General features: G+C 39.1%; 1 protein-coding gene across 1 annotated transcript in view; it reads right to left on the bottom strand.

The window, feature by feature from the left end:
- Nucleotides 1-2,312: 2,312 nt before the first annotated feature.
- Nucleotides 2,313-19,609, bottom strand: part of DYTN (dystrotelin) — a gene marked incomplete at its 5' end in the record, with an annotated part of 46,759 nt that continues 29,462 nt past the window's right edge. The window contains 4 exons of the mRNA XM_072812648.1: nt 2,313-2,509; nt 9,213-9,717; nt 11,953-12,112; nt 15,239-15,309. Of these exons, the coding sequence (XP_072668749.1) occupies nt 2,406-2,509; nt 9,213-9,717; nt 11,953-12,112; nt 15,239-15,309 (840 nt within the window). The remainder of the gene's footprint in view (nt 2,510-9,212; nt 9,718-11,952; nt 12,113-15,238; nt 15,310-19,609) is intronic.

The following is a 19,609-nucleotide window of genomic DNA, read 5'->3' as shown; positions in this document are numbered from 1 at the left end:
CATTACTGGAGTCTCTTTATTTCAACCTTTGATGTTACCATCACTGATAATCTAAACTCTAATAAAATAGCAGTAAGTATAAGTATTTTCCAATTAGCATATTTTCTATTTTATTAAATATTAAAGTTCTGTAAGTGGTCAGTTACATTTTGCATGCAAAGCAAACAAAAAGTAAAATGAACAGCATTATAATGAAAGAATCCATTAAAAGTTTTTCCCTGAAAAATGAACAGACCTGATGAGGTTCACAGCAGAGAAATCCATTGAGCAAACATATTTGAGATCCAGACACAATGCGACTTTTTTTATCTCTAATTACTTCATCTTTCCAATTGTTCTATCACAACCAATACTTGACAACCAATTTGAATCTCAGATATGTTGGCAATTCACTTGCTTTTTCCAGACCTAAAGGAAGCGTCAGTAAATGTTTTTTCACTGGAGGTTGAGGGGTCTCCTTAAACTAAAAACCTCATCTAAAGGTTATCAGAAGACACAGCTGCATTTGAGAATTAACCAAGTCCTAAAAACAGGGGAAATGAGTCTGGGGAAGGAACTTGGGAAGGGGAACCAGCCTCAGCTTGGGTAGGAGAAGGGCACATTAAAAGCTGCCACATTACATTTCTACATGGACTCATGGTTCTACTTTCATGCCACTTTCTCTAATATCTTTCATCACATTCTTAAAAAAACATCATGTAAACTTATTATTTCTTATAAATCATGGAAGAAATGCTACTCTTGCCACTCTTGCTTATAGAAAAGCCTGCCCTTTGCTCCTCCCACACCTGGGTAGTATACAACAGGGCCTGCCAATTTTTTCTATAAAGGTTCAGATAGCAAATATCATATGACTATAGGCCATCTGGTCTCTGTTGAAACTAATAATCAATTCTTCTTTTGTAGAATACAAGTCATCATAGACACTATGTGAATGAATGAGCATGGCTGTGTTCTAATAAAACTTTGTTTATGGACAATGAAATTTAAATCCATATCATTTTCAGGTGTCACAACATATTCTCCATTTGACTCTGTCGATCATTTTTTTAAGATGTAATAACCACTCTTAGCTCATAGCTTGGATAAAACAGGCAGTAAGCAGGATTTGGCTTGTGGGGTGTAGCTTGCTGATCAGTGTTTTAGGGGATGCTTATTAAACTTATAAGGAACAAGCGAGATAAAGTGAGAAAGACAGAGAATAAAATTTTAAAAAATCGTAATAGGCCAAAAAGCAAATATTAGCATGAGATTGAACATGGATAACCTAGTCCTAATCCTATTAAATTGGACATCATTTTCTTCTGGAACAGTACTATAAATTACAGATCATATTAAAAGAATTGGTAGCCTCTCTAAATGCAACATGGATTGCACATCAAGATAATATGCAAAACACTAGAATCAGAGCAATATTTATTGAGAGAAAGTATAGAGTATAGGCTCAGAACCCAGGTTGAAATCTCAACTTCATCAACTACTGGCCATGCAACTTTTGGCAAGTTACTGATGCTCTTTGTGCCATAGTTCCTTCATAAAATGAGATCTCTACTTGCTAGTTTTTTCGTGAGGATTAAATGAGTTAGTACTTGTAAGGTGCTTAGAAACTAAGTGCTCTGATAGTCAAAGAATATTAGCTATTACTTGGATGTTATTAAGTTAAGCATCTATACCCTAATCATACACGCAGAGAAAGGGGGCTGGCGGGTACTTTAGCCAAAGTCATTGGATATAGGATTTTAGCAAGAAATATTCATGTTTTCAAAATAAACTTATTTTGAGATAATTATTGATTCATATATAGTTATAAGAAATAATACAGAGACATCCTGTATACCTTTCATCCAGTTTCCCTCAATGGTAGTAACATCTTGCATAATTATAGTACAATAATACAACCAGGAAATTGACATTAGTACAATCCACAAAGTTTATTCAGATTTCACCAGTTTTGCATACACTCGTGTGTGTGTGTGTGTGTGTGTGTGTGTGTTTAGTGCTGTGTCAAGCTTGTCCTCCATCAGGAGCATCCAGATAGAAAATTTGGTCATCGATTCAATAATTTAAATAATACTTGAAGAAAACAGTTGCATGAATTCATGTAAATCACACACTTGAATATTAATATTCAAATTAAGAATAGCCCTCTGTTGGAAACTCAGATTTAACATACACAGATTTAACTTGGCCTCTTCTTTCCATTTCCTTCCACCACCCCTTCCTCCCAAGGATTTACTCTGAACTGAAGAACTAAGACACATGAGTAGGGAGATTTAAAAATAAAACTTACTTTCTTCACACTTCACACCAAATTACTGAGAGGTAAAAGGCTTAATTCTTTCAGTATAGATTTTGAAAACATGTTTCATTGTCATCCCAAGGAGCCTTTGAACCTGGACTCTTTATCACTTCAAGTTGGACACGGTGATCTGATCAACGAGAGCAGAGAAGGCCCTGCACACCCGCTCAGCTCCACAATACAGGTCCATGTCTACTGAAGATTGCAGGCCTGAAAACAACAAACAGAAGAGTCCTTCAGAGAAAGTGCCTGTAGGTTTTTAAGCTGATCTTGCTAAAACTCTAGCACAGAAACTCTTCCTCCCCAATTCCTGATGAGAATGTCCTTTTTCTACCAGCTGGCAAATAGGATGGCTATTATTTGTCATGATCAATTGCTAATACCACTTGGTTGTGGGTTCTTAAAAGGCCTTCTTCCACGACTCAGAGCACAAATCTGAGTAGCCAGAAAGCCCACTCTAGAGCAGCGGTATTCAAATTCTGGTGTATGTCAGAATCACCTGGAGAGCGTAAAAACAGATTGCTAGCTCCTACCCTAAGAGCTCTGATTCAGTATATATGATGGTTAATTTTATACCTCAGCTTGACTGGCTACTAATGCCCAGATGTTTGGTCAAACTTTATTCTGAGTGTGCTGTGGGGGTGTTTCTGGATGAGATTGATATTTGAATCTACAGACCGACTACAGCGGATCGCCCTCCCTAATGTGGTCGTGCCTCGTCCAATCAGCTGAAGACCTAAGTTAAGCAGAAAAGCTGAGTGAGAGAATTTCTCCTACCTGACTGCCTTGCAGCTGCAACATCAGTTTTCCTCTGCCTGCAGATTTCAACCGAAATATCTTCCTAGGTCTCCAGCCTGCCAGCTTTTGCAATGGAACCACACCCATACGTTCTTCTAAGTTTCCAATTTATTGACAGTAGATCTGGGGACTTGTCATCCTCCATAATCACATGAGCCAATTCCTGAAAATAATGTTTCTTTCCTATCTCTATATTTATATCCTATTGGTTTGGTTTCTTTGGAGATGCCTCATTGATATAGTGTATCAGGGAGGTAGTCCAAGAATTTGCATTTCTGATATGGTCCCAAGTGATTCTGATGCCATTGGTCTAGGGACCACGCTTTGAAAATCTGCGCTGTACAGCTACTGATGAATGCTTTCAGTAGTTCCCTATGATCTATTATAAGAGAGATAGTGTTGTAGAAAGATCTACAGCGTGGCAGTTATCAACCAAAAGTTTGATATGCATAATATTTAACCTAAGAATTATATTTCTAGAAAATGATGCTACAGGGATCCCTGGGTGGCGCAGCGGTTTAGCGCCTGCCTTTGGCCCAGGGCGCGATCCTGGAGACTCGGGATCGAATCCCACGTCAGGCTCCCGGTGCATGGAGCCTGCTTCTCCCTCTGCCTGTGTCTCTGCCTCTCTCTCTCTCTCTGTGTGTGACTATCATAAATAAATAAAAATAAAAAAATAAAAAATTAAATTAAATTTAAAAAAAAGAAAATGATGCTACAAATATATTCATATATGAGTACAAAGATATAGATCATAAAGACATTTACCAAACCATTCTTATGGCAATAAAAAATTGGAAGCAACTTAATTATAGATCAGTAAATAAATTATGTCAATTTATACTCTGTGATATTATGCAGCATTTAAAAAATGAAATTGCTCAATGTCTGAGCTATATTGGCAAGTGAAAAAAATCAAAAGTAAGAACAATCTAACTTATGTGGAGAAAGACATCAAAATATACAGAAAAGAGTTGAAAGAAAAATTCACTAAACTGGTAACAGTCATTATCTTTGAGAAAACTGGTGACAAGGAGTGAATGAATCCATTTTTTAAAAATCCTGTACACTTAGGCATAATACTATGAACATGCAGTATAACATTATTTGTGTGATTAATAAAAAATAAAATTGAGGGAAATGAAAACTTGGAAAGACTTATTTTATTGGTTATATACTTTAGGTTCGTGATTTATATAATGGCTTCCTCTGGGCTGTTTTCTGTTGAACATAAGAGGAGAGGATTCGTGGCATTTTAAATGTATCTATTCTCCAATATTGTTCCAGAACTACAAGAACCTTGAATAAATAATATTTTATTGCCTGAATAAAGAAAACCTTGTCCAGAGGCAAACTTATTTTAGGATATTCTGCTTCTCAGCACACAATGATAAAAACTTAAAATACAGCAATAAAGAAATAGGAAAGCAATAATCCATTTCATTCATAGGAAGTTTTTCTTATTATTTGGCTGTTTTCTTTTTAGCTTCAGTCTCTTGCAATGTTAAAAAAGCCAAAGATATACATTCACCTATAGCTCCTAGCATGATGCCTGGCATACACCTGAGATTCCATTTATATAGAGACTGAATTAAGGTAAAGCACAAATGGTAGCCTCATGAGATGTTAGAAATACCTGTGCAATCGACAGTCCAAAGGAAATAAAAATGGGAAAATAATTCACTTCAATGTAATTAAAAATCTATCCGAATGAATCTCTGAATGAATCAGGGATGTGAGAGGAGGCTACCAGAATGATGGATATAGTGATTAAAAAGTATTAGGTTATCTAGTCTAGTACTACTCTGCTGGGAAATGGAAAGGCTGAGTCTGTGTCTTCCTTACAACAGTAATTAATTAAGCAAACCCATATGTATTGGATATCTACTGTGTACTAAGACTTCTCCTGTGAGCTCCAGATTGTGTACGTTGATGGGTGCTCTGATATATTGGATGTTTCTCAGGAAACTCACACTTAATGTGATCAAAACAGAACTCTTGATGTGTCGCCCCCTATCTCAGGTCTCCTCATTACAATAAATATATCCCTGTTCCCCGGGGGCCAAGCCACTACCACATCTTGCCTAGATTACAACAGGCTTTTACCTGGTCTCTTTGCTCACTTCCTTCTCCAAACCATTCTCCACGTGTCACTAGAGTATCTTTTTTTTTTTTTTTTTAATGCTAGAGTATCTTAAAAATGTAATGCGCCCCTTTCAAAATGAACACCCAGCATCTAGCACATAATAAGTGCTGGAGAAATATTTGTGGAATTAATAAATGAGTGAATGAATGATGAATCAATTAGAAATTTTTTTCTACCTTCATGGAGCTTAGTTGCTGGAAGTCTGTATCTTCTTTCATTGAGAGCAAAGGCTTCTACTTTTTCATACATACTTATTTTTGAGAGAGAAACAGAGACAGAGAAAGATTCAACAAGATTTCAGTACACACCCCCAGGATCCACAGGCAATATTTGAGAAGACTACTTTCTTAAATAAGTGAGCTAAAGAGACACTGTTGCACTTCTCTCTCCTGAGCTTCCACTGCTCTTTATTTTCTTAGAATTTGCTCAAGTTCAAGCTTCATTTTCTGATTATTTATACTAATAATTTTGATGATGGTTTCACGTGAAGAAGAAAGGAACAGGAATAACCCTCCCACATCTACTCTCTGGCCTTCCCTTCTCATCCTTAAAATTGGTGAACAGGTGACCAAGAGTGATGGGAGACAAGCTGGGAAAAGGATTTCAGAGATACACAGGAAATTTCACTTACAAATGGGCTGGAAATAATTTAATGAGAAAATAAAACTAGACAATTATGTCTTTTGTGTGTGTGTCACCACAGAAGAAAATAGTGTTAGACACTTTCAAGTTGACTTCTTTTCCTGCAAGGAAAGCAAATTGTTTGCTACTGATTTGCAACCCAACATTTGGAATTCAAAGAGGTTTGGGGAACCTCTCCTACATACTTTCTATTAAACTCTCATAGTCTCATGAAATCCTGTTTTCTTAGCCTGATACTGAATGACTCTGTTCAGTAAATGTCTACAACGGCCTACAAACTGACCATTAGGCTTGTTATTTTGGTCTAATTAAGCTTTTAATCTAAAGTTCATTTTAATGTCCAAAATGGATTAACTCTTAGCAAAACCCCCATTAGAAAGGATAGTCAGCTACAGTGAGACAGAGAAACCAATGAGACCCTGTGAAGGAAAATGCTTGATTTTTTTTCCCCCTTTGCTTCTTTTCCTGCTTCTCTTCTTGCTAGGATCTGAACCCCCACCCTATACATGCCTTATGATATGTCCTCCTTGTAAGGGACAAAGAGATAATGAAATCTTTAGGGTCTTCCAGCACAATCAATGGTATCTAAGGAATGACAGAGCAAAGCCATCATGTGCTTATTCCAGACCACTGATGCTAGATATCTTGATGCCAAGACCTCCTGGCTCCAGGAGATTAACATAGATCCTATGCTTAAAAGCATTGAGGAGGGGTGCCTGGGTGGCTCAGCCAGTTAAGCATCTGCCGTCAGCTCAAGTCATGATCCCAGGGTCCTGGGATTGAACCCTGAGCCAGGGTTCTGGGATAGAGCCCCAAGCCCTGAAACCCCACAGTGGGCTCCCTGCTAATCAGGAAGTCTGCTTCTCCCACTCCCTGCCCCTACTCATGCTCTCTCTCTCATTCAGTCTCTCTCAAATCAGTAAATAAAAAATTTTTTTAAAAGGCATTATAGAAACAAGGCTGATAAAAAAAATAAGACTGGAAATTTAAATCTTATCAATTAGCTTTTGCTGAGTCATCACAAAGTATACACTACTATAATAACAAAAAGGGAAAGTATGAACCTTCTTGCTAACATCATAAGCACTTTTGTATGATAATGAATACTTCAGCAGCAGCATTTCAACAGTTTTATTTAAATTTTAAGTGGAAGATTTAAAGTGGAAATTAAGTAATTTGGGGGGACTTATTTTTTGCATCTTCTACAAGATTGGACAATACTAATTGCATCTTTATACATTATGGCATCATCTAAATGTAGAAATAAGCTTTACCCTTTCATGATTTTCCTTTTAATAATATATTCATGTGTGTATATATAGATATATATTTTTATATATAGATTTTAATAAGGTAATTTAAAATATGTATGAATATTTTAGTTTCAGGTATGCAGCTGCATAAGTGTTAGAACAATGTCTTCCCAATGTATGTAGTAGACCTAGCTTATTAGCAATCCGTAATGTGCAACATAGTCTACTAGATTTGTGAGTGTGGCAAGGGATCAGCAGCTTTTATAAGCTCAGCTGGAGAGACAAATTGAAAAATAAAAATGAAGATGTTAAAGACTAAAAGACTTTTCCAGAATAAAAGTCAAATTTTTATGTGAAATTTTCCTAAGAACTTCAAGTAGATGTTGACTTTGCTTTGAGTACTCATCATGACCTCAAAGAAGTTAAGATAGAAACATGGTGGGTGGAATCTTGTGTCAGTCTCAGAATCAGGCACAAGGAGTCCTGTCTTTGTCTCAGGCAGTTTGAGCGTGCTTCTGGCATCTTTGTGATCTTGTCTTCTCTATTACAAGGATTGTAACTCCAACTCTTCACAGTAGAGATTTTTAGAATCACCAAATAATTACGTCATTGACTCAGCTCTGCCAACTTTAATATATGACTGACGTTATGATGTCCTGATTTTACAGCTCCTCAACTGTTATGGGCTGCATTGTGTTTCCCTCCCTAAATTCACATGTAGAAGTCCTCTCCCCCATACCTCAGAATGTGAATATATTTGGAATAGATTCTTTTAAAAGTTAATTAAATTAAAATGAAGTGCTGTGGGTGGGTCCTAATCCAATGTGAATAGTGTCTATAAAATGAGTAAATTTAATCGCTTCTCAGCTTCTTGGCTAAGATCAAGTGTAAAAAGAGCAAATTTGGATAGGGGAAGCCACAGAGGGACATTTTGATCTCAGACTTCTAGCCTTCAGGAGAAAATTAATGAGAAAATGTGAGAAAGTTAATTTGTGATGTTTAAGCTACCCAACCTATAGTAGGTACTTTGTTACATCAGCTCTAGCAAACTCATCTGTCAATTCAGAAATATTTTGAGAAGGCTTCTAATTCAGAACTACATGAGAATGTTATTCTTTGTTTTATTGCGAATCCTTAGATGATCCCTTGAACATAAAAGATCTTAGGCTTCTAAAAGACATGGATATAGGCATATAGGTATATAAAGGTAACAAAACACTGTAAGACAATGTCAGTCCAAAACAGAAGAAATAACTATAGCTTAAAAATATTTTTAAAAAGAGCCTTCGGAATTTATCAATGAGCCCTAACTTATGAAGAATATGGTGATGATAATGATGGTAGAAACTTACATTACATTATAGAAACTTAATCACTAAAAAAAGAAACTTAATCAATGATCCTCTAGGAAGAGCATCATTTATTATCCTCATTTTTAAGTGGTAATATCAGGTTGCTCAGTTATATCTGTAGTAGTACTATTGATCATAACTGCAATAACAAAATTATCTAATATTTGTTATTTATATTTTATAATTTAAAATTTCATAATGTAAATGCTCTATAATTTAGATTTCACATAAATACTTGTTTTTTTTGTCTTTTAGCTTTGACATCTCATTTTTATTTTTTGTTTTTGTTTCTCCAGTTCAGCTTATAATAGCTGCTGATTTTTAAAATATTTGTAGTTACTTACTATTCTTGAATGCTTGGATTGTGCCAGGTGCTATAGTAAACTCTCTTATGGTCTATCACATTTAATGCTCACAAAAACCCTGTGAATCGGGCATGGCTCTACATCTATTCAGAGATGGCTACTTATGTCCAAAAGGTTCACAACTCTGACTGCTACTCACTAGATGAATTGTAGCTGTTGGGATAATACTGTAAAATCAAGTATTTAGGGGCACTTGGGGCTGAGCCCTGTGTAGGGCTCTGTGCTCACCATGGAGTCAGCTTGAGGGTCCTCTCTTTCTCTCCCTCCTTCTGCCCCTTCCCCACCTAAAAACTCAGGGTTTAAATGGCAGCCTGAATCCCAGGCCATCACTCTCTCCATTGATTGGGAAAATCTTACCTGGTGGCATTTCTAGAGTGAAGGCATCTGTAAGTTTTGACAATAGTTCTTGCAGTTCCTCTCCCTCTACCTCATCCTTTCCCTGCTGGATGTCAACCATGTCTTTCATTTCTGTTGCCAGAGCAGGACCATTGATTTCAGCAGGAACAATTTGGGGAGTGTCTTGCAGCAGTCCTCCCTGGGAACCCGGAGGGGAGCTAAAGACTTCCTTTGAGGTCTTTTGTGCTTGGCTTTGTGCCCTGGTGCTTTGTGTTGACTTCAGCTGCAAAACCGCCTCCAGTGATTCTGAGTTTGGTAGACCATGCTCTGCATTTGGTAGACTTTGGTGACTTCTGTCATTCATGGTTGGGTAAGCAAGAGGTTCCCATTCTGAATGATCCTCAGTGGCATTCAAGACCTGTGAAGAATCTCCTCCCCTCCGAAACCTTTCACCCTTTCCATGGTCACCCTTGGAAATCATATTTTGACAGGAAGAAGATGAAGGATGGAGTGGCTGTAACACTGCCTGGATAAAGAAAACTTTATGAAGAAATCAACATTTATCTTACCTTTTTTCATAAATGCATTAAGTTTCCATCTTCTAGTAGGAAATTTTAATGCAAGATTTTTTTCCTTCTCCTTTCTAAATCCATTATTATGACTTTGTTTTATGCTGTGAATTCAATGTCCATATAAAACTATCCACAAAAAGTACAACAGCTCAGATTCTAAAATATCACAGGGAGTAATCATGAGGAATCTGGGGAAATTCTAGGTCCTAAAGGTTCAAGTTCTAAAAATATCACAAGGCATTTCTGAGAACATCAGCATATATTGAATTGGTAGCTAAATTGTATTACAATAAACATGTTCATAATGATCCACTTAGGTAGGAATGTTGGGGATGGCTTTTATAATAATTCATAGGTATAAAGTCTAGGGGGTATGCTCCCCACAAAGCACAATTCCTGAAGTGTGGTCCACAGACTCCTGGAAATCCCTAAGACCTTTTTAGAGGTCTGCAAGGTCAATTATTTTCGCAATGATACTTAGATGTTATTCGTCTGCTCACTGTGTTGACATTTGTCTGGATTGGGACAAAGTCAAAAATAAGTAAGGCTAAAGCTATTGGTGCCTTAGTATAAATCAAGGCAGCACCGGACAGGGCTAGTAGCCATGGTATTCTCTACCATCATGTCCTCGCAGCTCAAAGCACCAACCAAGCAAATGACAACAAAAAACAGTTCCACTTAAGAATATCCTTGATGGTGTAACAAAAACTCTTAATTTGCCTAATTATAACATATCTTTTCAACTTTGTGTATGATGAAAGGGGAGGTGTGTAAAGTACTTCTAATGTCATTGAAACAGAAAAGTTGCCTTTTGCGTGAAAGAACCACTTGCAGAATGTTATTCAGATGTGGTTGTTTGGCAAATATTTTCTCAAAAACGAGTGAAGTGAGACTGTCACAGTAAGGAAACAATTAACGATATGTATTGCCAGTTTTAACAGTTGAGCTTTTGACCAAACATCAGAATTTTTAAAAACTTGCGTCCACTACCATGTACATAGTCTTAAAGACTTACCCAATGAGGTTAATGGTGATATTAATGAATGTGATTTTTGCGGGGGGGGATGGATATTTTATAATGAGCTTTAGGAAGTCTGGCATAGCTCAGTGAACTTCCAAATTACCGGTGTATCATGTTGCAAAATCATGCAGGGATAGAACATTCAAAGAGCACAACAGAACATTGTATTTTAATGAAACAGAGTGTGAGGTAGATGTCAGATACAATGCTGCAACTACCTTTTAAGGAACAAGCACCTATTATGTTTTGGTGTACTACCAAAAAAAAAAAAAAAAGATGCCACTCTTCTTTTTTTTAGAAATATATACTTACTGGGGCAGTCCGGGTGGCCCAGCGGTTTAGTGCTGGAGACCCAGGATCGAGTCCCATGTCAGGCTCCCTGCATGGAACCTGCTTCTCCCTCTCTGCCTCTCTCTCTCTCTCTCTCTCTCTTTTTCTCCTTCTCTGTGTGTCTCTCATGAATAAATAAATAAAATATTTTGAAATATATATATATATATAGTTACTGCTTAAAATTGTTTCATATATAGTGTGTTGATTCCATTTTTAAATTAATAAACTTTTGAGCCTCTTCTCACTTTTAATTTTGACCATGGTAAAGAGGAATAGATATAAACTCAAAAGCTCCTTGGGATCCTCAAAATTTTTTAAGAATGTAAAAAAGGATGTAGAGACCAAGAGGCTAAGAATCAATGCTATAAAGGACTGCTTGGCTCTAGGTCTATAGTTTCTTTTTTTTTTTTTTTTTTAAAGATTTCTGTATTTATTCATGAGAGACACACACACACAGAGGCAGAGACATAGGCAGAGGGAGAAGCAGGCTCCTCAGGAGCCCGAAGTAGTACTCGATCCCGGATCCCGGGATCACGACCTGAGCCAAGGCAGCCGCCCAACCGCTGAGCCACCCAGTCATCCCACAGATCTATAGTTTCTAAATGGCACCAAATCTGTGCCATCAATTCTTCTAACAGCGCTGCCTTCAGGAAGGGGAAGGGTGTAGTCTGCAGGATGAAAGGGAGAGGTGAAGAGGGTAAAGAGAGAAGAGGGAAAGAGAAGAGGCTGATGTATGTGAGACGAGAAGCTTCAGGATGAAGTCCTCTCACAGCCAGAGGATTTGCGGTCAGATTTCTGGATGGCCCAGGTGGCCAGGGTCCCCCACATTTCATACCTGGAGATCCTGCCCCATCTGCTGTAGCTGGGTCCACAGGCTCTCCTGGTTGGCTGTGAGTTTGTGAATCTTTGTTTCAAATCTGCAACTCTTTTCTTCCTGGGAGGCATATATGGCTCGCAACTTGTCTTTGTATCGGCTTAACTGTTTTTTAAGGAATCTGCAAAGAGGACAGGTTTGAATGAGTTGGAAGGACAAGACGCCAGCACACTAACTGGAGCCCTAGCGAGATGTGCTGTGAGTCCTTTCTGTGGGAGAAGATACTGGAGAAGCCTGGGCATCCTCTATTATTTAACATTGATCAACACTGCTTGACCGTTCACTGGGCACCGCTGCCCTTCATGTCTCTTACGTATATGATTCCACCAAGAACTTCATTGGCATTAGAGGTGTTCCAGAAAACTCATCATGCATGTTTTGGATTACCTTCACTAGCGACTTAAATTTGAATATTGACTTTATTTAGTATCCTTTTGTCTGGAATCGTTCCATTTAGAATGACGGGATACATGTCATGACTAAACACCTAACACCTGACCAGGATAGGAAAGGAACAATGAAGTGGGCAGTACATGAATTGTGAGTCTGTTTTGGCTTCTCTTCCTAAGTCTAGTTGTTTATTGGTTTAAGAATGAACCAAGCAGTCAGAGCAATTCTTTTAAAACATAAATTTTAAAAAACTCAGCCAACCAACCAACTAAATAAAAATAAATGAAAAAATAAAACATAAACCAAATATAAATAAATATAATAAAACATAAACCCGATCATGTCACTCCGCTGCTCAAAACTCTCCAACGGTCTCCCACCTTGTGTAGAATAAGCCAAAGTTCTTCAGAGGCAGACGTGGCCCAACAGTTGGCCAAGACTCCCTTTCCTCTTTCACTTGCTGTCTGCCTCCTCTTGCTCACTCACTGCCCTGCAGCCACACAGAGCTCTTGGCTACTCTGAACACACCAGGCCTGTCCTCCCCTGGGAGTCTGCTTTTTTGGCACCTCTGCCTGAAATGCTCTTTCCCCAGGTTGTTGCTCTCCTTACCTCTCACATCCTTCAAGTCGTCTCTCACTATCATATTTATTTTGTTTATTTTTAAAAGATTTTATTTATTTATCCATGAGAGACAGAGAGAGAGAGGCAGAGACATAGACAGAGGGAGAAGCGGGCTCCATGCAGGGAGCCCAATGTGGGTCTCAATCCCAGGACCCTGGGATCATCACTTTAGACAAAGGCAGACACTCAACCACTGAGCCACAGAGGCCCCCACACTATCTTACTTTCAACGAGGCCATCTCTGATTTCTCTACTTAAAACTGCAAACCAGGACCCCCAACCTCGCCTCCAGCACCTCCCTTTTCCTTCCCTACTTTGTTTTAGTCTCCATGGCTTTTTGCCATGTCTAATTGCTACAGAGTTTGATATGATCTGAGATTTTGGATTTGGTCTCCAGCCTTCAAACCTCTGGACAGTCACATTATATGACATATGACATATTTTACTTAGTATTTTACTTACATGTTACTTACTCTATCACTTAATAATGGCTTATTGCCTCTTTATTCTGGCAACTTTTTCCTTCTATTTTGCCTGTTGCCAAATGCCCTCAGGCCCAGGCCTAAAATAGTCCTTGTTATAGAGTATGCATACAATTAAAATTGGCTGAGTAAATTGTTACTTATTCTTTAGTCAGTGTGGTTAGCATATTTGTGGATTTGTGGAAATTAGGTCGTTGGTGGGAAGTGCAACAAGATTTATCAGTATTAGAACCTTTGAAATTCTTCCATTGAAAGTGACGGTCGCTTCAGGGACTATTGACATTTTAACAAGATGAAGGCTCCCACCCCATAAGCCCCGATGTCTTCCCAAAGTCTTGCAGTTTTCAGTGTACAAGCCTTTCTCCTCCTTGGTGCAGTCTCATTATTTTGTTCTTTTTGATGCTACTGAGAATGGAGTCATTTTCTTAATTTCCTTTCTGAGTGTTCATTGTTGGTACACAGAAAGGCTACCAATCTTTCTATGTTCATTTTGTGTCCCCAAGTGATGTCCCTCATTAGCTCTAACAGTTCTGGTGGAGCCTCTAGGGTTTCCTGTTTCTAGAACCGTGTCTTCTGCAAATAGGGACAGTTTGACTTTCCCCTTACATGTGTGGATGCCTTTTCTTTTCCTTGTCTGTTTCCTACCATAGGACTTCCAGGGCTAAGAGGGGACTTCCTTGTCTTGTTCCTGCTCTTAGGGGAGACAATTTCAGGTCTTCATCACAGAGTACGATGTCAGCGACAGGCCTTCCTACACGGACTTTATTCTGTTGATGGATATTTCCTCAAAACCCAGTATAGTATGCTTTTTATGTTGTGTTTTTTCAAATGCTTTTTCTGCCACTATTGAGATGACCATAGGGTTTTTGTCCTTTCTCTTGTCAATGTGATGGATCACGTTGACTGATTGCCAGAGAGGAAGAGGGTGGGAGATGGGCAAAATAGATGAATATTAGGAGCTATAAGCATGTGGTTCTCAAATATATAAGCCACAGAAATTGAGAAAGTACAGCCTAGACAATGGAGTCAGTACTACTGTAACTTTGTATGGGAACAGAAGGTGACTACACTTCTCATGGGGAGAGCTGAGTAACGTACAAAATGGAGTCACTAAGTTGTAGCCCTGTAACTAGTGTAACATTGTACGTTGACTATACTTCAATAAATATTAATAGGGTTTTCAGATAGAAAAAAAAAAAAAGAACCTTTGAAATTCCTAAATCACTTTTGAAGAGGTCTTGGAATTTAGTTTGGGCTCCCTCCCAAAGTGGGCATCTCTGAAGGAGAGCCCACAAACTTCCAGGCAGTCATACTCAAGTGAAATGAGAGTCTGACTCTAAAATCCTTGATCATAATTGCAGTTTCAAATATATCTTTATGATGGATTTTTCAGAAAGGAGTCAGCCCAGGGATTTGATAGCAGACTGCAAAGATATATTCTCAGATAGTTTTCTAGACAGTGTTGTGCTTATCATGACCACCAGTGATGTATCAGTTTCTTTTTCCCATGCTGTCCCCCAACCTTAATATAATTAACCAGATGATTTATTATGCTTAACTACTCAAATAGAGCCAAAGCCCCCTTTTACCACCCTATCAGGCTTACAATTTCTCTGTTTAAGGAATTTCTTCTAAAAAAAAAAAAAAAAAAAGCATGGTGTTATCTTTGCAGAGATTGTTCCCATAAAAGCAAAGGGAAATGCTTTTGGTTTGTCTCTGCTGTCAGTGTTTGTGCAGTCACACGTGGGGCCCACCTTCTTTCCTTCTGGAGCGCATTAATGGACTCATGAGTTCTCCACGGGACATTCCTGATGCTGACCACAGTCTAAAGCAAGAAATACAGAAAATAAGGCTTTGGCTTTTGATGTGAATTTAAGCCACATTCCTAAAAATTCACCATAGGACCATGATAATTCCATATATAAATTACATATGTAATATATATTAGTTACATATATATTATATATATAATACAATATTTCAAAAAGTGAGTAGTGTTTGGATTTAGGCTCAGATACAAGGATGCAGATGTTCACATTCTCACGATACGGTTTCATGATCTCATTTCTACATGACGCTCTTCTTTAAAAGGATTTCACCATAAACAAGATTTTTAGGTTTAAAAACTAAGTTACAATGTCCTTTGCCTGAGTTAGGTTGCTGCCCCGAAAACCTCCCTCCCCAAAGGCATCTATGAAAAGCAGCAGGATCACTTTCTTCTCCTTGGTTCAAGAAATCTTTCCCTTCAGGGTGCCTGGGTGGCTCAGTCGGTTGAGCTTCCACCTTTGGCTCAGGTCTTGATCCCAGGGCCCTGGGACTGAGCCCGCTATCAAACCCCGTGTCAGGCTCCTTGATCAATGGGGAATCTGTTTCTCCCTCTCCCTCTGCTCCTCTCCCTGCTTGTGCACTCTTTCTCTCTCAAATAAATAAATAAATAAATAAATAAATAAATAAATCTCCCCCCCCTTTTTTTAAAGAAATCTTTCCCTTCTGTCCACCACCTTCTACTTAAACTTTCTCAGCTTTCCATTGCTTTCCATGTGGATGTGTACTGAGAGTCATGGCTTCTCTTTGAATTCAGCAAGGCTCTTTAAATCAATAGTGATCAGCTCAGCTCTCACTTAGGGTTTTCCCACTGAACCTTGACTCTCTCCTCATATCACATTCTGCTCCCTACATGGCACCCTAGTGCAAGTCCTGACCTGACCCAGCCTGGCCCAGCTCCTGGGGCACCGTGTACTGGCCCTTGGCTCCCACATGTCTGAATAGGAGATTGGATCTCATTACTCTACATTTATAAGCAGCTGCGGCTACACTCTGTGGCCTTATCTCCTTCCTGCAAAAGATCTGAAGAGGGGCTGGCCACCTTGGAAACATTCGCCTGCAGGAACAGCCTGAAAAAGGAAGAGGGAAGGGCAGGAAGAAGATGGTGAACTACAAAGTCACACTCTGTGTGTGTGTGAGTGTGTGTGTGTGTGTGTGTGCTCTGTGGCCCTTTGGAATTACCTGGGCCTGCCTGCCTCTTCACTCAAATGCTCAAACAGCTTCCAATGCCTAGCATAGTCTTTGAATGAGTGAACTTTTTTTTTTAAATTTATTTAAATTCAATTAATTGAGACGCCTGGGTGGCTCAGTGGTTGAGCATCTACCTTCAGTATGGGTGTGATCCCGGGGTCCTGGGATCGAGTCCCACATTGGGCTCCTGCGAGGAGCCTGCTTCTCCCTCTGTCTGTGTCTCTACCTCTCTCTCTCTGTGTCTCATGAATAAATAAATAAAATCTTTTAAAAACCCTCAATTAATTAATATATAATGTATCATTGGTTTCTGGGGTAGAGGTCAGTGATTCATCAGGCTTATTTAACACTCAGTGCTCATTATATCATATGCCCTCCTTAATGTCCATCACCCAGTTATTCATAGGAAACAAACAGGATTGCTGGAAGGGATGGGGTAACTGGGTGATAAATATTATATTATTATGTGGCACCTATTGTTCTGCAGTTGAGAAGCATTTCAGGTTAGACGTATGGGCCTGCCTGGTGCATCCATATAATAGGTCCTATGGTTCATTTTGTCATTTTCAAATGAAGGATGTTAGGCTGTTTCCAGTTTTTCAAAAGTACAGGCAATGCTACAGCGGACAAAGCTGTACATGCCTCCTTAAGCAGGAATGTGTGTGCAAAGTTCTCAGGTATCAAGTTTATTTTTTTTAAAGATTTTATTTATTTATTCATAAGAGACACACAGAGAGAGAGAGAGAGAGAGAGAGAGAGGTAGAGACACAGGCAGAGGGAGAAGCAGGCTCCATGGAGGGAGCCGACGTGGGACTCCATCCGGGGACTCCAGGACCAGGCCCTGGACTGAAGGCAAGTGCTAAACGCTGAGCCACCCAGGGATCCCCAGGTGTCAAGTTTAATAGATACTAGCCGTTTGCCCAGTTTGGGCCTACACACGCACACATGTGCACGCACACATACGCATATATGAAAATGCACAGATACATCTCAAACCAACGCGAAGATCTCCCCCAAACAGATTACCTCCGAGGAAGTAGGAACCCGACCTGGGTTGGGAATCATTGTTGAAAAGACTTTTTACCTTTACCTGCAACATTTTAACTGTTTAAAAGGCAAACAGATTCAGGTCTTATTTGCATAATTAAAAATTTTTTTTAAATCAAAGGAAGAAATGTACTGCATGAATAAGATAGGTGTAGCAATTAACAAACACCAAAGAGGTGAGATAGAATGAAAGGAGAGTGGGGTAAAGGAGAGAAACCCAAACAGCAGAACCTCTGTTAAATTTCCTCCTTGGAAAAGTAGAAACGTTAAGGTGGAAAAATGGGTGAATTGTGGAAAGGCTTTTCTTCCTCTTTTATTGGAAGCAGGAGCTTGAGAAACTAAGGTGGATTGGAGCATGTGCAAGCGCCGCGTTCCTCCCGGCGCCCACCAGGGGGCGTGCGAGGTCCGCGGGCGGGCGCTGCGGGTTAGCGCGCGCTGGCTCCCGGGGTGCAGGGGTGCAGGGGTGCGCGGGGGTGCGCAGGGGTGGAGTGTTGGCAGGACCAGCTCCTCTCACGCTTCTATACCAGCACCGCTGCAGCATGAGATCTTTACTTTTCCTTGGGGGATTGAAAAGCATTACAGCTACTATTTGGAAGACCTTGCTTAGGATCAGAATGTACTGATTACCCTGATTGGGGGAAAGGCCTGCAAGTGCAGTTGCACCCCGGAGGGCAAATAAAGAACCGATGGAAAAGGTGATGAAGTATTTGCAGACCACACACACACACACACACACACACACACACAAGATGGCATTTCTAATTCCTCTGATGGAAAAATTTCATTGAGATTTTTTTGTTACGTTTTTTCCTTTCCCCCCTCTCTCATCTCTTCCCTTCCAAATTCCCTAACATTTTCCTTACGTGTGGATGTGCTGGTTCTCCTGTCCCCCCTAGTTTTGAATACCATCATGTTGTGTGATACTCAGTTGCCATTGTAAGGCCCCTATGGGCAGAAGGAATCTTTATCTGTAAGTTATATGGGCACATTTTGGGGCAGAGACTTCGTATCTATGGACACTGGAGTCTTTAAAGACATCAAAGTTGAATGCAGCTCACCTTTAGGACGTAGATTTAGCAACAGTTCCCTCAAAACTGAACTTTGTCTACTAAGTGGACAATCCAGGTCAGTGGCTGCAAAGGGGTCTTATAGTGTTGGGGTGACTACTGCCCACTTTGGGAGCAATGGGTAAGAGAAAATTCATGTTGCTCAGGTATATGTAAATGAGGATAGGTTTTGTGTCTTCTTAAGGGTATTAATATTGAGGCTTCTAAAACATGCCACAGAGAACAATACAAATTACGTTACAATTATTTGTGTGTACCACTTGTACCCATTAATTCACAGGTTTTTTTTTTTTTTTTTTTTTTTTTTTTAGCTGGAGAGAATATTTACAATGAACTTTATGCTTGCAAACATCAGATTAACCTTATACATGCTACTCTTTGGGAAAAACTACATATGCAATTAATTGTCCGTGTTAGATAGGCCAAAGACTGACCAGTAGTTATATATTTTGAGAATGTAGGTTTTCTTAACAAATATTGATTTGATCCTTCAGATAGAAATGTGACTTTATTCTTTTGAGGTTAAAGTTGAGCATATTTGAGTTGAATTAGAGTAGAATGGGAAGATTTGAAAAAGAAATAAAATGACAAGTTTAAAATACCTTACTTAACCTGAAACTTTGAAATCTTGTTGAAGTAAATAATGTTCTCAAGAAAATTAAACTATCAAAGTTACCTGAAGAAAACATTAATAGACTTAATTTTGAAGAAAGAAAAATTTGTCTAAATATTATAAAGGCTTCAGTGTACTAGGGTTTTACTCTTACATTCCAGCAATTGTTAAGAAATAAATAGTCCTGGGGCTCCTGGGTGGCTCAGTCAGTTGAGTGTCCCATTCTTGATTTCAGCTCAGGTCATGATCTCAGGGTCCTGGGATCCAACCTAGCATTGGACTCTGTGATCAGCGGGGAGTCTGGTTGTGGATTTTCTCTCTCTTCCTGTCCCTTTGTTCCTCCCCTTGCTTGAGCGCTCTCTCTCTCTCTTTCTATCTATCTA

The sequence above is a fragment of the Canis lupus genome, chromosome 36 (genome assembly GCF_048164855.1).
Source record: "Canis lupus baileyi chromosome 36, mCanLup2.hap1, whole genome shotgun sequence".
In the NCBI taxonomy this organism is placed as follows: domain Eukaryota; kingdom Metazoa; phylum Chordata; class Mammalia; order Carnivora; family Canidae; genus Canis; species Canis lupus.
This window is presented reverse-complemented; position numbering and strand designations above follow the sequence as displayed.